The sequence below is a fragment of the Lucilia cuprina genome, chromosome 2 (assembly GCF_022045245.1).
Source record: "Lucilia cuprina isolate Lc7/37 chromosome 2, ASM2204524v1, whole genome shotgun sequence".
In the NCBI taxonomy this organism is placed as follows: Eukaryota; Metazoa; Arthropoda; class Insecta; order Diptera; family Calliphoridae; genus Lucilia; species Lucilia cuprina.
In genome coordinates this window covers 50,587,215-50,606,006 of record NC_060950.1, presented here as the reverse complement: position 1 = coordinate 50,606,006, position 18,792 = coordinate 50,587,215, and the positions used below count along the sequence as shown (strand labels likewise).

Below are 18,792 nucleotides of genomic sequence, written 5' to 3'. Positions count from 1 at the left end.
TACTTAATTTCATGTCCCTTGGTTCAATATTATAGAATATTCCAAAAGTACCTTTTGAAATTCTCATCTAACTTAAGCCACATACATAATTTCTTGGTTCTAGCCAATAACAACACACTAGTGCTGCTCTCGATCTGTTTGTTACTCTTGTTCTGCTGCTCTCGTTCTGCCTTGTTTTTATAAACAAGAATACAATAACAAAATTTACCTTATGATTACGTATTGTTTTTGTTTTTTGCAATTTCTGTTTGAGCATGAATAAAAAATCTCAATTTTTGATGAAATTTTCAGAGGTGGTCTAGGATTTTTACTTATATCTTCGTTATTTATGGATCGATTGGACTGATTTTAAATAGCGTTCTATTCTATCGTATTTCCAATAGAATTATTGAAAGTTCGGATCTCGCAGATATCTGGGGTATTCTGAAAACTGAATTCAACATACACACAGACACCCCCGGGGGCATGTTGCCTTGGCGAGACCTCCGCCTTAGTGTAATTGCAATCCCGGGGGGTCTGTCTGGCCGGGACTTGCATAGACTGCCAGAAGTCAGACCAGAGCACCGCATAATCTGATACTACGGGTAGCCAGTTGCCCGCAGGACCATGTCCTGGCAGGTCAGTTGGTTGAGGTTCCTTCGGTATATAAACCCAAATTCGCGGGGAGAGTAAGTGGCGGTTAAAAGACTGATGCATGATAATAGTCAATATTTCGGGATAAGTTCGGTGAACGAAGGTGAAGGGTATAAAAATATTATTCCTATTATTAAATTTTTCAAATTGAAATGATTCTAAAAAACAAGTATGAATTTATAGTCATATTGGGTAGGGTATCATATGTTAAAAATGGGGTTTATTTAAAAAATAAAGCATTTGAGTTATTTTTAACTTTATTCTGGAATATGTTGACCTATTTTTTGCAAAAAAAAGATACTTTTTTACAAGAGAGCTCAAAGGGGAGTAAAGGAAAATATGGACCTATCCTTATAAATGTTGGTAGAGGAATTTACGTCTACTTAAAAGTTATTTATGTAGAATTTAAAAGTGTTATTAGTGTTTATAGGTGATTTTTGACCTTCATGTCATTTTCTGAATGGAGTTTGTATGGGAGCTAGGGTCAAATTCAGCTCAATCATTACAAAAATCGTTAATGCCATTAAAAGTTCTATAAAACTAAGTTTTGCCGACTTTTGTTGAAAATTTAACTTAATTATGAGCACAAAGGCCATATTCAGGGGGTACGGTTGAATAGGGGCCAGGCAAAATAATGGACCGATTTTATCCATTTAGTCCTTGGGCCAAAAAAAGAGTGTGTGCAAAATTTCATCCAATTATCTTGCGACCTGTACCTTGCGCACAAGGTTTACATGGACAGTCAGCCAGACGGACGGACATAGCTTAAAAGTGGGTATAGGACAAATATTTTTGTATTAGCATCATCATCAGCACAAACCCAATATACCCTCCCCACTAAAGTGGTGTAGGGTATAGCTAATACATAATGTTGAGAGATTAATTTCGATGTCTCCTGAATAACGAGTGTTCTAATTATTCTAAGTAAATTTTATAATTTTTTTAATTGCTAAGAAAATCAAGTAAATTTAATTAAAGTCAAGTGTTTGTCAAGTCTGAATTATCCGCTCTTTAAATGCTTTACGTTGGGCGCCAACTTGTGGTAAACATTTTGTAAGTGAACAGAAATGGCAATATTGCATATTATAATGTAATTATTTAACCATGTTTTTTTGTATTGTTTATGGTAATCTTAATCACTATTATTTAGAAATATAATGCTAACTATAAATAAATGTTAAAATTTTTATATGAAATTTTTTTGAAGATGTTTGTAGTTGGACTGTCTGTCTGTCATTTTGTTTGATCGTCCACACTAGCAATAGTGGGCGTGACACCTCCATATATAGAAAATATTAGTATATTTAATAAAATACTATTAGAACAGAACTAGAACATTATATTTATGGATCATTTACTCCATTAATATTTGCAGTGAAATTTAAATATTTGCTGTTATTTAATATTTGCTTCATCTATTAGATGAAACAAGTTGAAACTAATTTTAAACTTTACTGATAAATATCACAAATGATGAATTTGTTTTTGGTTTTTTCAAAAAATGATTTCATTTATCCCTTTTTTTAAACACATAATGTTTTTCAAAGAAAAAAACACTTTAAATTCGACTCATTTTTCCATACATATTTTCAAGTTTTAAAATATCTCAATTTGACGTGTTATAAAATACTACATAATTCCCTGTGTACTTCGCTACCCCAATCGAAATTAAATAAATAATAACCAAAAAAATATTTATTTAGTTACTAAATTATAAAATTGTTCCTTAAGGTTTATAATAATTTCTCTTGATGATAATATATTTCATTTAAATTCTAAAATAATACATTAATGATACATGAGAGATGCCAAGCAAATTATTGCAAGTTCGCCAATTTTTTCTTTCATTTTCACATTTTCCAAATGTTCACATGAATGTCAAAGTTATTCATATAAAATTTGAAGTTTCTAGCTCTAATAGTTTCTTAGATAGTTCTATATTTTTCTAGATTAGCAATATTTTGTATTTTATTTATATGGGAGATGTCAAGTCCCCATTGAAAGTTCGCTCGTTATACTATAAATGTTCAGATAAATGTTAAAATTCTTCAAGTAAAATTTAAAGATTCTCGCTCTAATAGATTCTCCGATATACGATTTTTTTATTTTATTTATATGGGAACTCAAAGCTCTCCTAGATGAAAGTCCACTCTCTTTTATTAAAAATGTTCAGATGAATATTAAAGTTTTTCGTGCAAAATTTTTAGAAATTAGTTGTATTAGTTTCCCAGATAAACGAATTTTTGTATTTAATTAATATGGGAAGTCCCGCTCCCCTCATGGGTAATCCGCCAATTTAATACCCAAAATGTTTACATGGATGTTAAAATTATTCGTGCAAAATTTTAAGATTATATCTGTAATATTTTCCAAGATAAACGAATTTTTGTATTTAATTTATATGGGAGGTGCTACGCCCCCTAACGCCAGTCCACACAATTTTTATTCTAAATAATCATGTTGACACTAAACTTGCTAATACAAAATTTGAGGACTCAAACACTAAAGTGGCTTCGACAAAATTTGAGGACTCTAACTGCTATATTTTCATAAATATATGAATTTTATATTTTCTTTATGTGGGCGTGGCTCCTCGCCCACTTGAAATTTCAAAATAAAAAGTATCCTACTACCTATTCCAGACATACAGGAATACGCTGTGAAGAAAATCGGTTCAGCCGTTTAGTAGTCTATAACGTTCAAACATACAAACACATATTCATTTTTATATATATAGAAAAATAGATCAAACATAAAAAGTAAAAAGTCAAAATAAAAAATTAAGATTATAAAAATTATTAATTTTGTTATCCAAAAAGTTTAAAATGTTTTAAATTAATAATAATTGTAATAAAGTCTTCAGTTCAGTGAAATTTACGTGAATTTCTTTATTTTTAGAAGTAAAATGTCGGAAAAACATTTCAAAAATACACAATAATTTAATATGTAAATGCTTTTGTTTAAACTCGTTGCGTTAAAAAATCACGTTAAAACATGACTACGTGAACCTAGTACACTGAAAAAAAATCCATGCCTAATATATACGAAAAATGTCGTACATTGTACGAATCGTTCGTTGTTTCGCACCTCGAAATTCTTTCGTAATATATACGAAATTGTACGAAGTATTTTAGTATAATGCAAAATATTCTTGAAAAAATTAATTTACATAAATTGAAAAAATGGAATTTTGAATAAATATGGTAAAATTTACGAAGTATTAATTTATTCAAACATGTTCATTTTAAAATAAATTTTCTAATTTTAGTTCAAAATTATTCTCCACACGAATTTTTATTTTTTTTATGAAAATAATATTATACTTTTTCTTAAATTTTATAAAAATGTTGTAGTTTAATTTAATCATAATATAATTAATATCATTGTAATTAATTTCGCTAAAATTTAAGAAAGAAATATTACGAAAGGTTTTCGTACTTTCGTAAAAATAGAAAAGGTTTGTATTAAATATTATTTCGTATTATACACGAATTTTTTTGTAAATATTACGAAAATAGAAGTTACGAATTTTTTTTCGTAAAGTTGAGCATGAATTATTTTCAGTGTATTAAATTAAAAATAAAATATTTATTTTTAATACAAAAATATTTTAATATATCTATATGATTTATACATAATAGAAGCATAATCACTAGGGAGTGTCGTCAATTTTATGCCTCTCTTGTATTGTCATTGTTTCAATGAAGAAAAATTCGAACTTCGTAACATCCAAATAAATGATTCTACCTTGTATTGTTATATTATAGTATTACGCCAATAAATCGAAAGAATTTTCTTAATGTGCTGGTAAAAGGACAGAATAAAAAAAACAAAAAAAAAGTGTTTTTTTTTCATTTTTGAAGATACTATGTCCAAAACGGTGGATTATACTAATTTTAATAATAAAATTTACCAAAAAAATTGTTGAATGCTTTGTTTTACACTGTTATACAATACTATTAATGTATACACTTACCTTAGTATATTTTTAAAACCTTTTATATCACATTAATTAAAATTAGCACCAAATTTATTTTTCTTAAATTATATTTTATTTTTCCATAGAATATTTTAATAAAAATTTATTACATTATTAATTTGTTATGGACTATATCAACGCTTAAATAAAAAAAATGGCTAAAATGTTGTGTTCATCGAAGGTTATTTTGGAGGGAATATTTTAAATCTAATCTAACAACCGATAAATACACTTAAAAATCATTAAGTGAGCATTTTCCTCCAGTAAAAGTTTTATAAAACTTGTTACTGTTATGGCATCAAAAGAACCATAAAAATTCATCGTTCCGCTATTTTTTACAATTAATTCAATGATTAACAGATGTGAGCACTGATGGATAAACTAGTTCTAGAATAATTCTCTATTTCGCTATACTAGAACAAGAAGTTGCTGCAGTTTGCCGTTTTCATAGATTGTATTTTTTATTTTTGATTTTTTTGAATACTTAATATAAATTTCTTTTTTTTTTGCGAAAATTTAATATAAAAATATTGCTTTTGTTAATGTTGAATGTTGCCACTGTCAACTATTTAATTAGCTATTTTGAGAGATTGAATCGAAAAGTTAGTAAAAGTTTACACAACATACATTTTTTATAGTGTTAAAATGAAAATTGACTATACGCTATTGATTTATTTATAGTTGTCATAAACTTGCTACCACTATTAAGACTAAACCTGCCAAGTTTTCTAAATATTTCACAAAAATTATCCTTAATTTTTGCTAGAAGCAAAATATACAAGATAAGTAGTAGATACATAAGTTGATACATTCAGGATACTAGCGTTATACTGAAAATAATTCTCAATGTCGGTATCTAATCTGCTTTGTTGTTAAAGAAGATTCATGAACAAGAAAGAAAAATTAATAAAACCAGCATTGTGAATGTTAAACGCAACGTATTTAATCAGTTGTTACACACTGTGGAATAGCACCGGACCATTTGCCATTTTTAAGGCATTTAACCATTTTCGGTCCACGCAATTCGAGACCTGCATCACAAGTAAATGTTATACTTTCACCAATTGCGTAATAAAATTGTACAGAAGACATATGTCCACTGATTGCTGTTCCTGGATAGGAACACGCTTGTACGCATTTTGGCAATCCTCCCGACCATCGACCATTATCTTGGCAAGCTATAATCGGCTGACCTTGCATCATGTATTCTGGATTACAGTTAAATTGAACAACGTCTCCCGCGCGATAAGGTGCCTGCCCTTGAGCATATCCGTTTTGTGGAGCTCCGGGATTATCACACTGAACTTCAACACAAGTCGGAAAAGGTGTCGCCCATTCTCCCGATGGCATACATATTGCCTCCGAAGGACCCCTTAATCCATAACCAGATGAGCATGAAAAGGCTGCACGACCACCAACTTCTCGCGAAAGAACTGAAACTCTTGGGGAGCTGATGTTGTTTGGTAATGGTATATCTCCACACTCGACACTTTCACAGACGGGCAATGGTGCACTCCAATTTCCACTAGGAAGACAAAATAGTTCAGATGCGCCGATTAATGAATTGCCATTTGAACATGACATCAACACTCTTGTGCTAAGTTTTGTTTCATTTGTGTTCACGATTAAACCACGCCTTGTTGGTATTTCAGGACAATTGATACTCTTTACCACCACTTCAACTGAATGTTTATGCCTAGCTGGGGTTTCACAAGAATAAGTTCCAGAGTCATCAGTCTGAGCGTCAGATATAGTAAGGCGATATTCTAGCGTAGCGTCTCGACCTTCTTCTGTAACCCATCCCTCGGAATAGTTTCTGTAATTATTAAATATATACATATGAAAGAATAATGAATGATGTTGTAATAATAATCATTGAAAACTAGTTTCAGCAGTAACTCACTTGTAATCATGGCTTACAGACCATTTTGGATTCCCAAAGCGTCGCATCCATAAACATTCCATATGTAAGGTTGTGCCTGGATACACAATTAACTTTCCATCGTTACTTTGTGCAATTGGTCCATTTTGACGACGAAATAATATTGTAGGCGCCTTTTCCACTTAAAAAATATATATGCATAAACAAAATATTTTTTTTAAATTATTCAAAAGATTTTAGATGACTTTAATTTCATCCGTATATGCATAATGAAACCCAATTTGCGTTCATGTAACTTACTGGCATAATCGTTTTCTTGATTTAACCCAAAACATTGAGGTTTTGTTCCAGTCCATTCAGAATGTATGCACGTACGTTCAATACTACCAATTAGCTCAAACTTTCCAATATCAGTACACCTATAATTTAACATTATTACATACTTTAAACATACAATTGTTTAAATAATTGTTTTGATACCTTGAGGTTATAGTTGCACCAGGTGGAAATTCCACAACATCTTCTCGTATTTCCAAATCATTATAGAAGCTTACAACATTAGGTTCATTATTTCGAAATAGACACGTTCCATTTGCTAAAAAAAATAACATTAATATGGTATACATAACAATACTAAAGAATATTTATGTATCTATAAAAATTTATATATATTTAAACAAACATATATAAATTTACTCACCACAATTATATGATCTTCCGATCCATTGTCCATTTTCACATATAATTTTCCATGTATTTCGTTCTCCTGATGCGCTAGGTATACAATTAAAGTAAATTTCTGTGCCACTTTCGTAAATTCTTTCTATCTTCATATTGTTCTTATCATTTCTAAAGGGATTAAAAAAGAAATTTAGCGCTTAAAAATATATTAAACACCATAGCAACTTACACATAAATAAGAGCACCTTCATTCATAGTGGGTGGTCCACACATTTTAGACTCATCGTTATGATCATCGGTTGAGTTCGATTCTTCTTCCATATCGGAAGTATCTAGTGTATGTGATAAATCGATACTGTTATCTTCATTTTCTTTTGATTCGGCAGCCATTGAGTCTGTTATAATTTCCTCGCGAGACTTTCGCATTCCTGTTTCGCAGTGTATATTTTGAGGATTAATAACCCCTTTACTGCAAGTCATTTCAATTGGAAGTGTACTAGAAGAATGATTACAACGTACATATACTGAACTTCCATGACCAATTGTAAGACCAGCCCTATAGCCTCCCTATGAACGATTAAAGATAATACTAGCAACTGTTACGAGATATGAAACAAATATTTCATTTGAAAAAAAAGATGTTTTGGAAGTCAGAAATTGTTTGGAGATTTAAATGTTCTGTTAAATGACAAAGAGTTTCTAATTTGTATGTGTCACATCTTTCGAGTTGTAGCAGTAAGGTCAATATTTAAAACAGAGTAATTTCGGTAATACCTTTTTTGTTTTAAGTCCCCAAAAAATATCTGACAATACTATAAAATCGGAAAATTGTCGATGTGTCCAAATAAAAAATATAATTTTAGTAGTAGACGTGGTGGTCTGCTCCAACATCATCCATAAATTAAAATTAATATACACATAAAACATTTTTTGGAGACATCGTCAATTTTTTGGTTTGTACTAAATTTTGATTTTGAAACCTCGTAAATAAGTCCTGTTATATTGGGTAAAGTACAGGCTACTGAAACACATTCTGAAAATGCTTTTACAGACCAACTACCATGTGCACACCTTAACTGAGCAGAACCCTAATTGGAAAAAAATATTTATTTAATTTTCAATTGTAATTATAGTTAGTAATAATAGTTATATAATATTTACCTCTATTTTAAATCCTTCTTCACATTCCAATGTTATAAATTCATTTGACTGAATTTCTTCGTAGGTTGAGAGGGGTGTTAGAGAGGGTTTATCAGAAAGCTCCGTGGTATGCGGTTCAACTTTATAATACTTTCCATTCTCCACAGATGGTACCAAACATGGCGCTTAAGCAGTAAAAGCAGTAAAGTAAATCAATTATTTGTATAGTGTGCCGAAATAGACTTGATATTAAAAGTACTGTGCATATTTTAACTGTGTATATCGATCAAAAATTTCAACTCAAAGTTACCCTACAAACAAGAAGATACGAAAACGATACGAATTCGTATTGCTTAGAAGAAAAAAATTATTGCGGCAACAATCATATTCGTATTGCGGAAGATACCTCCTTCGGGAGAGATTGTGCGGCTAAGCAATACGAAAGCAATACTCCTAGAAGACAAAAAAGAGACATTGCTAGATAATCAGCATTGTGAAAATAAGAAGATCTTCAGATAATCGTCTGGAAGATATATTGGAGATATTCTCCTATTATCTTTAGGAAGAAAACTATAAGAAATTAAAAAATTGGCAATTTGAATACACATTTATTAGTGTATTAATAAAATATTACAATATGGAAAATATATTAATATAAATATGCCAAATTAACGTTTCCCCAGCACAATTTTGTTTTACCCACAGGAAGATTCTTTTAATATTGATTTCTTTTAAGTACTCTGAAAACCAAAACACCATGACTATCCATTTTTATGTGAAAATAAATATAAACTTACATTTTTCCAAGCATAAATTACCATTGTAATGATGTCGTCTTGATTTATCGCGTATTAACTTATTGTAGTAAGATTTATTTAAAAAAAAAACAATTTTTTTCTTATTTTGAAAATATTTTGAAGTTTGAAAACAATATTTTTATTGCTATAATATCATCTATGCGATAACATAACGATATCCTAAACGTATTGCGTAGGATGAAAATCCTCTTACAGAAATAAATACAACAATTTGGCAACAAAAAAAATACTTTACAAAATCAAAAAAATATTAATTTAAATATTTTTATTGTTTATTGCCGATTTTACTTTTAAATATTAACATTGCGATATAAAAAAAATATTGCTTGGGTGATTTTTTTCCAAATTATAAAAATTTAATATTGCTTTGATATCTTCTATGGACGATATCTTCCAAATGTTTGTAAATAAACTTAAAATAAAATACGTTAGATATTAAAAACCTACTTGGCATAACGTAAATTTTAAAAAATAGTTCTTTCATGTAAAAAATTTATTTATCCTAACACTTTTTTAGACGTATGAAATCTGAAAACTGAAGTAGAGGTATAACTTTCAACATTTCATAGAGATAAGTAGAGAATGGATGTGAGGAAACTTTTTAAAGTCATTTGCAATAGGGGACTTTATATCGGGGGTAGGGTTATTTATGAGCCGATCCTAAAACAAATAAGTAAATTTCAGAAGGGGACCTTGTATGGGCGATAGGGTTAATTATGAATCGAAATCATGAAATTTGGTAGATGGATTTTGGCTGGCATAAAACCTACGTGTGTCGAATTTTAGACACTATGTTCATATTTTTAAGCCAGTAATGGGCGTTATAGTCACATTCAGAAGGGGACCTTATATGGCAGTAGGGTTATTTATGGTCCGATCCTCAAAAAAAGATGAGGATCGGATGGTGGGTATAAGAAAGTATGTAAAATACTTTTTTAAATTTTCAATACGAAAATTTAATTTTTTACTTTTTAGTTTTAATCATGATATAACCATAGAAAGGTAGAATCATAGAAAAATAAATAGAAGTGTTACTGAGAGTAAGAAATATTACTCTCTTACATGTACAGGTTCTGTGTGAATTTAATACAATTGTATGAGTATTTTTATTTTTGTTTACATAAAATAACAAAAATATGAAAGTACAGAATGTATTCGAATACATCATACCCTACCACATTGCGAGTAAGTAGCAATAAGTTATTTAGTATTTTTTAATGTAGAAGTTATATTCAAGAGATTGATGTTTGCTTAATTAATGAATATACTACTCATTATAACAATATGTAATCAAAATTTCGTATATATAAAATTTGTTGAACCTAATTTTATAAATACCCTATTCTTGTATAGCATGTACCGCTTACAAAAAAAGTTCAATAGGCTAATTTATGGACGGATTACATCATTACATCGACTCAGGTGTTACAAACTTTAAGACATAAACAAAATTCCGTACCCATTAGTGTGGTGTAGGGTGTATTTTGACTGCATTTGGGCTGCTTTGAAATTAACAATAATCGATCATATCAAGCGTTAATTTTAGCATTAGCACAATTCCTTTGGCAAAATAGCCCCTGCTGCTGCAATAAACACTGCTAAAAGTTATGTTTTTCCTATAAAATTATTGAAAACATTTTCAGAAAAAAACAAATTTTTCAATCGTTTTTATTTTTTTAATATAATTTTTAAGTGTCAATATTGACTCAACCCAGCAAACACAAAGAGTTTATTTAAAATTAAGAATAATTTTTAAAGAAGATGTTTCTTACATTGGTCAACTGATATTGAATAAAAATGGCTAATTCAAAACATTATTTCATAAAATATCGAAATATAATGTCAAACAAAAATACAAAAACTTTTTAAACGAAAGAGTTTGTGTTTGTTGGGTTACATATTTTTCAACTAATACATTCTCACGACTTAGGTTTTTGACAGCAGACTTAGGTTTTGTCATTCTCAGTTTCAGTTCTATGTATACCTTTTCTATGGGTAGAATCATTAGGGAGAGTTGTCAATTTTCTGCCCTTGTTATGTCAAACAAAAATGAACTAAAAAGAGAAAAACTTCAAAATCTTCAAATGAAAAAGCACGAAAAATACCATGAAATGATTCTTGAACGGCACTTGCAAACAGCATTCTACACTTTTGCATCCTGTTCTTGATTTTTATTGGTTTTACAATACTTTTTTTGTTCAAAATATTAAATTTTGTTTTATTCACAAAAAAATGTTCAATAATTTTTTTTGATGTTTCTTTTATATTTTTAAATTCCTTTTTTGTGACAATTCAAGGCATATAAAATTGAGAACGTACTTCTGTACTGATTCTACCTTATTATTGTTTTATTATGGTTTTAATTATAATGAAATGTCAAAGAATAAAAAAATATTTTTTTTTGTAGAATATAAATTATTTTTAGAATAAAAGTGTCGCAAAAATTAATAAATAATTAATTTAAGTGATAAGAAAAACTGCGAATTTGTGAAGAAAATTTGAATTTGTAACGAGAATGAAGATATCAGTCACTTTACTGTTATCCGATTTCTCTGTAACACACTTTTTTGTTATTTTCATCTTACCTGATATGCATTTTGGTGTTTCAGGCTTCCAAATGCCACGAATACAGCGTGCAGTTGCATTTTCTCCCTTTATATTCAACTTGAATCCAGCATTACATTCTAAACTTAAAATAATACCAACACTATTTCTGCCAGGAACTTTTCCAGGCCTTACTACTGTAACATTGGCAAATGAATCCCATACTAAATCCTCACATGGACCACGTATTCTTTTGCGACCTTCCTTATTGTCATATTGTTCTGATGGATCAGTGTCAGTATCAGTTGGATAACTGGAACTTCGCTTTTTTCTCTTACGTATAATTTGGGCTTTTAGTTGTTCGATAAAGTCTGAATCGTTGGATGACTTAAAATTACGGGATGGTGTATCTATTACATAATTGTACGAGTTGCTTTTCATGATCATCGGCTCATTAGTCCTTCTTAGCGTGGTGTATTGGGAATTATCGTACATATTTGGTAACGGTATTTTGCCTACTGTTCTGTGCGCTTTATTATCAAGTTCATCATATTCATTAAGGTTAAAGTCATTAATAATAGCTCTTGATTTATGTAAGACTTTATATTTGGGGTTTGGTTCAGTTTCATTCGTGATATAATACCAACGACCATTATGAACTCTCAACTTTTTAGAAGGATTACGAAGGTCCATTGAATTATACAAACCATTGTTATATCCGAGAAGATATTTTACAAAGTCATGATACTTTTGTTTTATACGCTCATAGTATTTCGAGTAGGCTTCTTCAATATCAGTAGGACTTCGCTTTATTCGTTGTATCTTTTTATTGGTGTCTGAAAAATAAAAAATATATACTTCATATAAATACTGTCATTAAAAAATAACCAACATTATTAAGATACTAGTGAGTAGTGTAAGGTATCATATGGTCGGCCTTGCCCGACTATACATTCATTTTAGTGAATGAAACTATGTAAATAAAGAGCTTTTATAATATTGAACTAACATTTTTATTTGAAATAAAAATAATCCGGTTTATTTTAAAGGTAAAATATAACAATTGGTGTCAATTGCATAATAAAAATCAGTCATGAAGTTTGAACAACTGAAAGTAGAATTAATCAAGAAGGAATAGAGGCAGACAAAACATTACTAATTTGAGTATAAAGACAAAACAAAGCAACATGGCCTTAAACACAATGTTTGTCACTACGATGGCGAAAATGGAAGAAACATCTAAACTTATTGGTAAACTTTAACTTTGATACATCTTAAGCTAACAACGACAAATTTCTTGATGAGACAAAAACAAAAATTCTAACGCCCAAAACTTCTTGCTGAAGGTAAACCCGATGTTAAAGAAACTTCTAAAGCCAACAACGAGAAAATTCTTGCTGTGGAATATTCCTTAGGTGTTCGACTTGGAAATAATGTTTAATATTCCATAGACATCGACACAAGTTATTTCAGTAATCTTTAGTAGAATAAAGAAATTTCGTCTTGATGGTACTACATCATTGACTGAGGTAACCTTAGAATTAATGGAAAACGTCGAAATTCCCCTTTATGACGGATATGAATGTAAGGTCCCAGTAAGAAATTTAATCAGGAGTTGCTACCGGCTTCGTTAGAGATCAGTGCAGAGGAAGATTGTAAGGATAGCAGCTTGTGGGAATTAGAAAAGTCAGTGGTCAAGTTACAATAGAGACCCGGTTCAACCGTCCAATAATGATGTTTTCTGTGTGGATGCTCGATCTCTCTAACTTTATATCGAAAATGTGTCTATCTTCTAGTTTTTAAGAGTAAAATGATTTTAACGCTTATAGTATAGTAATTCAAAATATAGTATAGTAATTCGAAATTAACAAGTTTTATGAACCGAAATTGTAAATGTGTTACAACCCAAGTTATGTTTGTCAAGACTTTTAAATATTTATACAAATAAAAGATGTACACAAAATCTAATATAAAGGAAATTATAATGTTTTGTCTTGATACAAAATATTGTTTACAGCAACAAGATTGTGCAAATGATGAATAATATACATAGTGTAGTACTTGCTGCCAGTATAACGTAATTTAAAATGTAATCAATGGTATACTTAAAACCAATCATAAAGCTAAAGTTCTTTTGAGTTTCCTCCTGTAGGTTAGTGTTCTAGTCTGGTAGACCGGAGGTGGTGGGTCCGAATCCCACCCATGTACACTGGTTAAGGAGCGCACAACAGGCCCGATAGAGGCCTAGTTGTAATTCCTCGGATTTGATGTGTATACATCCTCCTTTTGTTATGTTGTACAATATGTTTGATATCTTGGTATGATTATCAAAAAAATTAAACAAAATATTTTTTGTTTCTACACTATCACATTTTAAACAAACTTCAATTCGAAAAAAATGCAAAGAAATACTCAATCGTTTTGAATTTTTTCAAAAAATTTTAAAAAATCATACGACTTTAAATTGACCATCCGCATTTTCAGTAAGTTTTATTATCACTTTGTATCTACACTATAATATTTTTAATTTTATTTGCAAATTTTGACATGACGTTTTACTGAATATTATTGTGTGTAGTCAGCTTTACTGGGGAAATATATCAAGTTAAATAAAAAATTCTCTACCAATTACTCTCTCGTTGTAAGTTTTCAAAAGTACGCAAACGGAACTCCGTAACAATTGTTACAAATTATTGAGTAGACGAACACACCTATTGTGTTCATTTAATTTTCCAAACGTAAAGTGTCAGTGAAAATCCACCAATCATCGGCATAAAAGACCTGGTTCACACTGGGTAACTTTTGTATAAAATCTTTTGATTTTTGTGTGTGAGAGAAAGAGAATGAAATATCAACCATTTCTTTTTCTCATACACAAAATCAAAAATTTCTCTACAAAAGTTTCCCAGTGTGAACCAGATCTAAAATAGCAGTTGAATTAATAAGCTCATGTGGGAAATCATGAATAAATATATGAGGAGCTAAAATTAAACTCTAAGGTACGTTATTTTGATATTTTTAAGACGTTTACTAAATTTTTTAAAAATATTTTTTTAATTTAAACTTACCGTCATTTAATACATTGTTCCAATATGGAAAATGTTTGAATATTTCATTCCTAAGATTACGTTCCAGATTGCGTTTGTGCTTCATAAGGTATGATGACCTAAGATATCTCATTTCAATGGACCTACGACGACGATTCCAACGAAGTCGGGGATGTTGGCCTAATAAACATTGAGGTAATTCTAAAGGTCGCCACTTGCCACCAACACAAGTAGCCCCAGGTGGACCAATATCAAGTACGTATCCCTTGTCGCAGTCATACATAATTTGTTTATTATTTACAATCTAAAACGAATTTTTATTTATTATTAAGGGGAGGTGCAGATGATATAGACGTTATTCGTATAATACCTTTTTGACATATGGTCTGTAATCATACAAGCCCATATTTCCAACAAGTAAAACTTTGCCATTTGGTATATAACCAGGAAAAGAACAAAATACTTCCAAGCAATGTGGCGTCTCTCCAGTCCAATTTCCAAATGAACAAGTTAACACATAATCATTGGGATCTGTAACATCTTTTCCTTCCGGATTAACTAATTTGAAACCATCCTTGCACTTAAATCTAGCCTTCATTCCATGCTCTGTTTTCGGTGCCAATACCATACCATGTTTGGGAGGTTTAGGCATACTTTTACACCTTGCCGGTACACATCGAGGTATGATACTCCATGTTCCATTGTGACATGTGGGTGGACTCAGTAGCGAAACTGGAAATTCATAATTTTCATCGCATTTTACATCAAGAGCAGTACCATGTTTAACTTTCTCAACATTTGCTGATTGTAATAATGTCGATTGAGTTGTTGTTGTTGGTGTTATAATGGTAGTTCCATTTTCATCAGTTATTATTTCTATTGGTACTACATATCCTTGAGATATGGCCGGTACAACACATGGTGCTAAACATTCAGGAAGAGAATTACGCCATCTGCCGTCTATTTGGCAAACACTTGATGCATGTCCATGCATTAGCATATCTGGTTGACATCGGAATATAATGCTTGCTCCTAATCCCGTACCTGCGTCTATGTTTTCAATCCAACCGTTATATAAATTTCCAGGATGTCCGCAATTAATTTCTGAAATTAAGTTAAATAACTCCGTTAATTTTTTTTTCAAATTCAATTACAACGAAATTTAGAGATCAAATTCGCTTTTTGGAACGTTTATTTTTCACATTTAAAATGGGGTGTTGTTTAATTATGAAATAATTCCCTAAAATTCAAAACTTAAATAAATCCCTAAAAATATTTTTACGATGTTATTTTATTATATTAAAATATATGTTTGATAGACAACCTTCGCCCGGGTGCAATTATTTTCTCCTCTGTTCAGCCTTAGATCGGCTTTTTAGGAAATCTTTACATAACAAATATAGTCAAGTTTTGCATGCGGCCGTAGATCGGCTATTTACGAGTGTATTCATGACGCTAGTATGCTACTTCAACTTTTAACAAAACATGTTACTTTTTAAGATCTGTTTTTAGAGTTATGTTTTTTCTTTAAATAAAGAAGTGGAAAAAATTGCAACAATGAAAAAAAAATTAACATAAATTTTCCGTTTTCTTAAATGGCCTTAAAAAGTTTTTTTTTTTTTTTTTTGGCAGGAACTTCAGAAATAAGTCCAACATTAGAAAGGGTATAAAAAGTTAAAAGGCTAAAGGTTAAAAGTTAATAAGGCTAGAAAAAGACTAAATTTATATTCACTTAAAATCTTTATTTAAACTAGTGAAAAATAATAATCGTACATTCCCGACTATTAACCAATGATTTACAAAAGACCTAGAATGTCACAGTATACAAAAATTTTTTCCATTGACTTAGAATAATTTTCTGAACCGATTAAATCTATGTGTTTGGCAATGTACAGGTCGCAATGTTCAAGGCAATTTAATTAAATTTGGCACGTATATTAATTTTTAAAAGAACAAAGCCTATTAAAAAGGTAAAAATCTTGATTTCACGTCCAACACATATAACTGAATACCTCTAATTGGGCTTTTGTGTTTATAATGATGTTTAATATACTTGTATCTCGAACAAAACACAAACAAAGTTTTATAGTTTTTTAAAAGCTCTGGGGGATTACTCTGTATTTCAATTCAAAAGTAAAAGTTTCCGAAACACATAAAAATTTTAAAGGTTTTTCTTTCGAATCGAGCTAAAATCTAAAATTAATTTGTCTACAATTGTCTTTCATCTGATCTCCTGCTACCTTTCAGAATTTAGTTAAAAGTTTTAAATAGATTGTATAGATTATATTATAGGAGAGGAGAAAAAACTAGAAGCTAAAACATAAATTTTGAGACTAAATGATAAATAAAAAGGCTAAATTTAGCCTTTAAAGGCCAACCTGATCGCCATGTCTAAAATCACAATCTATAAGACGTAGCATATAGACAAATTCAATATAATGTTACGAACTACTTTTTAAGACAAGAACAATTTCAAACAATTGTTCTTTTTATAACAAGCTTCAAAATTATATGTAAAAATCATAAGAATATATTTAGTTTTGTTAGAAAAAATATGTCTGCTCCAGTACCAGTCAGTTTTGCAGGTTTTAGTCAGAAACAGTCAGAAATAATTCGAAAAACAAGAAAATACATTGAAATTTTAGTACGGGAACGACTTATTGTAAAAACTTGCAACCCAAACGAGTACAAGAACAGACATAATATTAATTAAAAATCGTAAGAAATACATACATGAACAAATAACAGCAATGGTAGATATACAATGCAACTTACATAATTATTTTTTCGAGCTTTTATGAATTAATTATTAAACCCTAAGCATAAATACATACATACTTATGGACAATGTACATATATTGGAAGTTGGATTAAATATTGGCCGATTGTCGTATAATTTTATACAAAGGGTTGGGTTCGTATAATACTTGTTTGTTTCAAATTTTATCGTTCTACTCATATTATTTATCCTGTCATGAGCATAAGAGTAATTTTCCGAAGGGGACCTATGCGGGAAGGGTCAATTATGAACTTGTGAAACTTTGTACATAGATTTTGTTCTACATGTCGAATTACCCGTATTTTTAAATAAGAAAAACGTATTTTTATAAGAAAAACCCTTTTCTAAAGGTAGCTTTATATATAGGCTAGGGTCATTTTTATCTCATTAATTTCAGAATGATTTTGTTTCCAAGTATATAAAAAATATTTATTATTTAATTTCATAACTGTATAGAACCCCAGTAAAATATTTTCAAATTTTGGTAACGAGTATTGTAGGTAATGTAGTTATTTCATACATTACTTGGTAATGAGTTGTCGTTATACATAACATAAATATTTTTTTGAATATATTTGAAAATATAGTCAATTTTTTTGAAAATATAGTCAATTGTCTATAGCGTATGTCCATAGGGAATTAGATAAAGTTTCTAACCGTAGTCGATTTTTGGAAGTTTTTTCTAGAAATGTTGATATTTACATTTGTGTGAAAACCATTCCAGATAAAATTATAAAATTGCTTTTTAATGGTGCATTGAGTAAGTGAATAAACTATCAAATATAAAAAATAAATGTAAAACCAGTTTTAAATCCACAAAGTCTAGTAATGAGTTTTGTAACCATTTATTTTTTGGTCATCGTCAAACAAAAATAAGTTGTTATTCACCCAAAAAGTAACTACTTACTTACACTTTTCTCCTATATTACTTGCCTACTTACAGGGTAAGTAAAGATTTTGCTGGGACAGTGTATACATTTTGTAAGCCAGCAAATATCGTTAACATAATTTTCTAAAGGGGCCCGGATAAGGTAAATTTTGGTTTGGTTTACATTAAATTTGGTTAGAAGATTTTGGCTTGCAAGGAACTTAATTTAGTCGAATCTCATCGCAATACTCCATTCGGATTCTATCGTACTTTCAACTAACAGACACACAGACGGACATGGTTAGATCGTCTTAAAATTTAATATATGTATACTCTGAGTCCTTATTAAATCCATTGACTTATGACCAATACATGTGTACCACATTTATCTATTCATACTTTCTCATTGTTTGATTAATTT

General features: G+C 29.9%; 1 protein-coding gene across 1 annotated transcript in view; it reads right to left on the bottom strand.

The window, feature by feature from the left end:
* Nucleotides 1-4,668: 4,668 nt before the first annotated feature.
* LOC111679122 (protein lev-9) overlaps nucleotides 4,669-18,792 on the bottom strand; it is a 34,166-nt gene continuing 20,042 nt past the window's right edge. The window contains exons 7-17 of the mRNA XM_023440624.2: nucleotides 15,095-15,828; nucleotides 14,746-15,028; nucleotides 11,719-12,513; nucleotides 8,337-8,500; nucleotides 8,156-8,263; nucleotides 7,405-7,742; nucleotides 7,195-7,343; nucleotides 6,975-7,089; nucleotides 6,795-6,913; nucleotides 6,516-6,675; nucleotides 4,669-6,428 (exon numbers count right to left, since the gene is read on the bottom strand). Of these exons, the coding sequence (XP_023296392.2) occupies nucleotides 5,555-6,428; nucleotides 6,516-6,675; nucleotides 6,795-6,913; nucleotides 6,975-7,089; nucleotides 7,195-7,343; nucleotides 7,405-7,742; nucleotides 8,156-8,263; nucleotides 8,337-8,500; nucleotides 11,719-12,513; nucleotides 14,746-15,028; nucleotides 15,095-15,828 (3,839 nt within the window). The 3' untranslated portion in view covers nucleotides 4,669-5,554. The remainder of the gene's footprint in view (nucleotides 6,429-6,515; nucleotides 6,676-6,794; nucleotides 6,914-6,974; nucleotides 7,090-7,194; nucleotides 7,344-7,404; nucleotides 7,743-8,155; nucleotides 8,264-8,336; nucleotides 8,501-11,718; nucleotides 12,514-14,745; nucleotides 15,029-15,094; nucleotides 15,829-18,792) is intronic.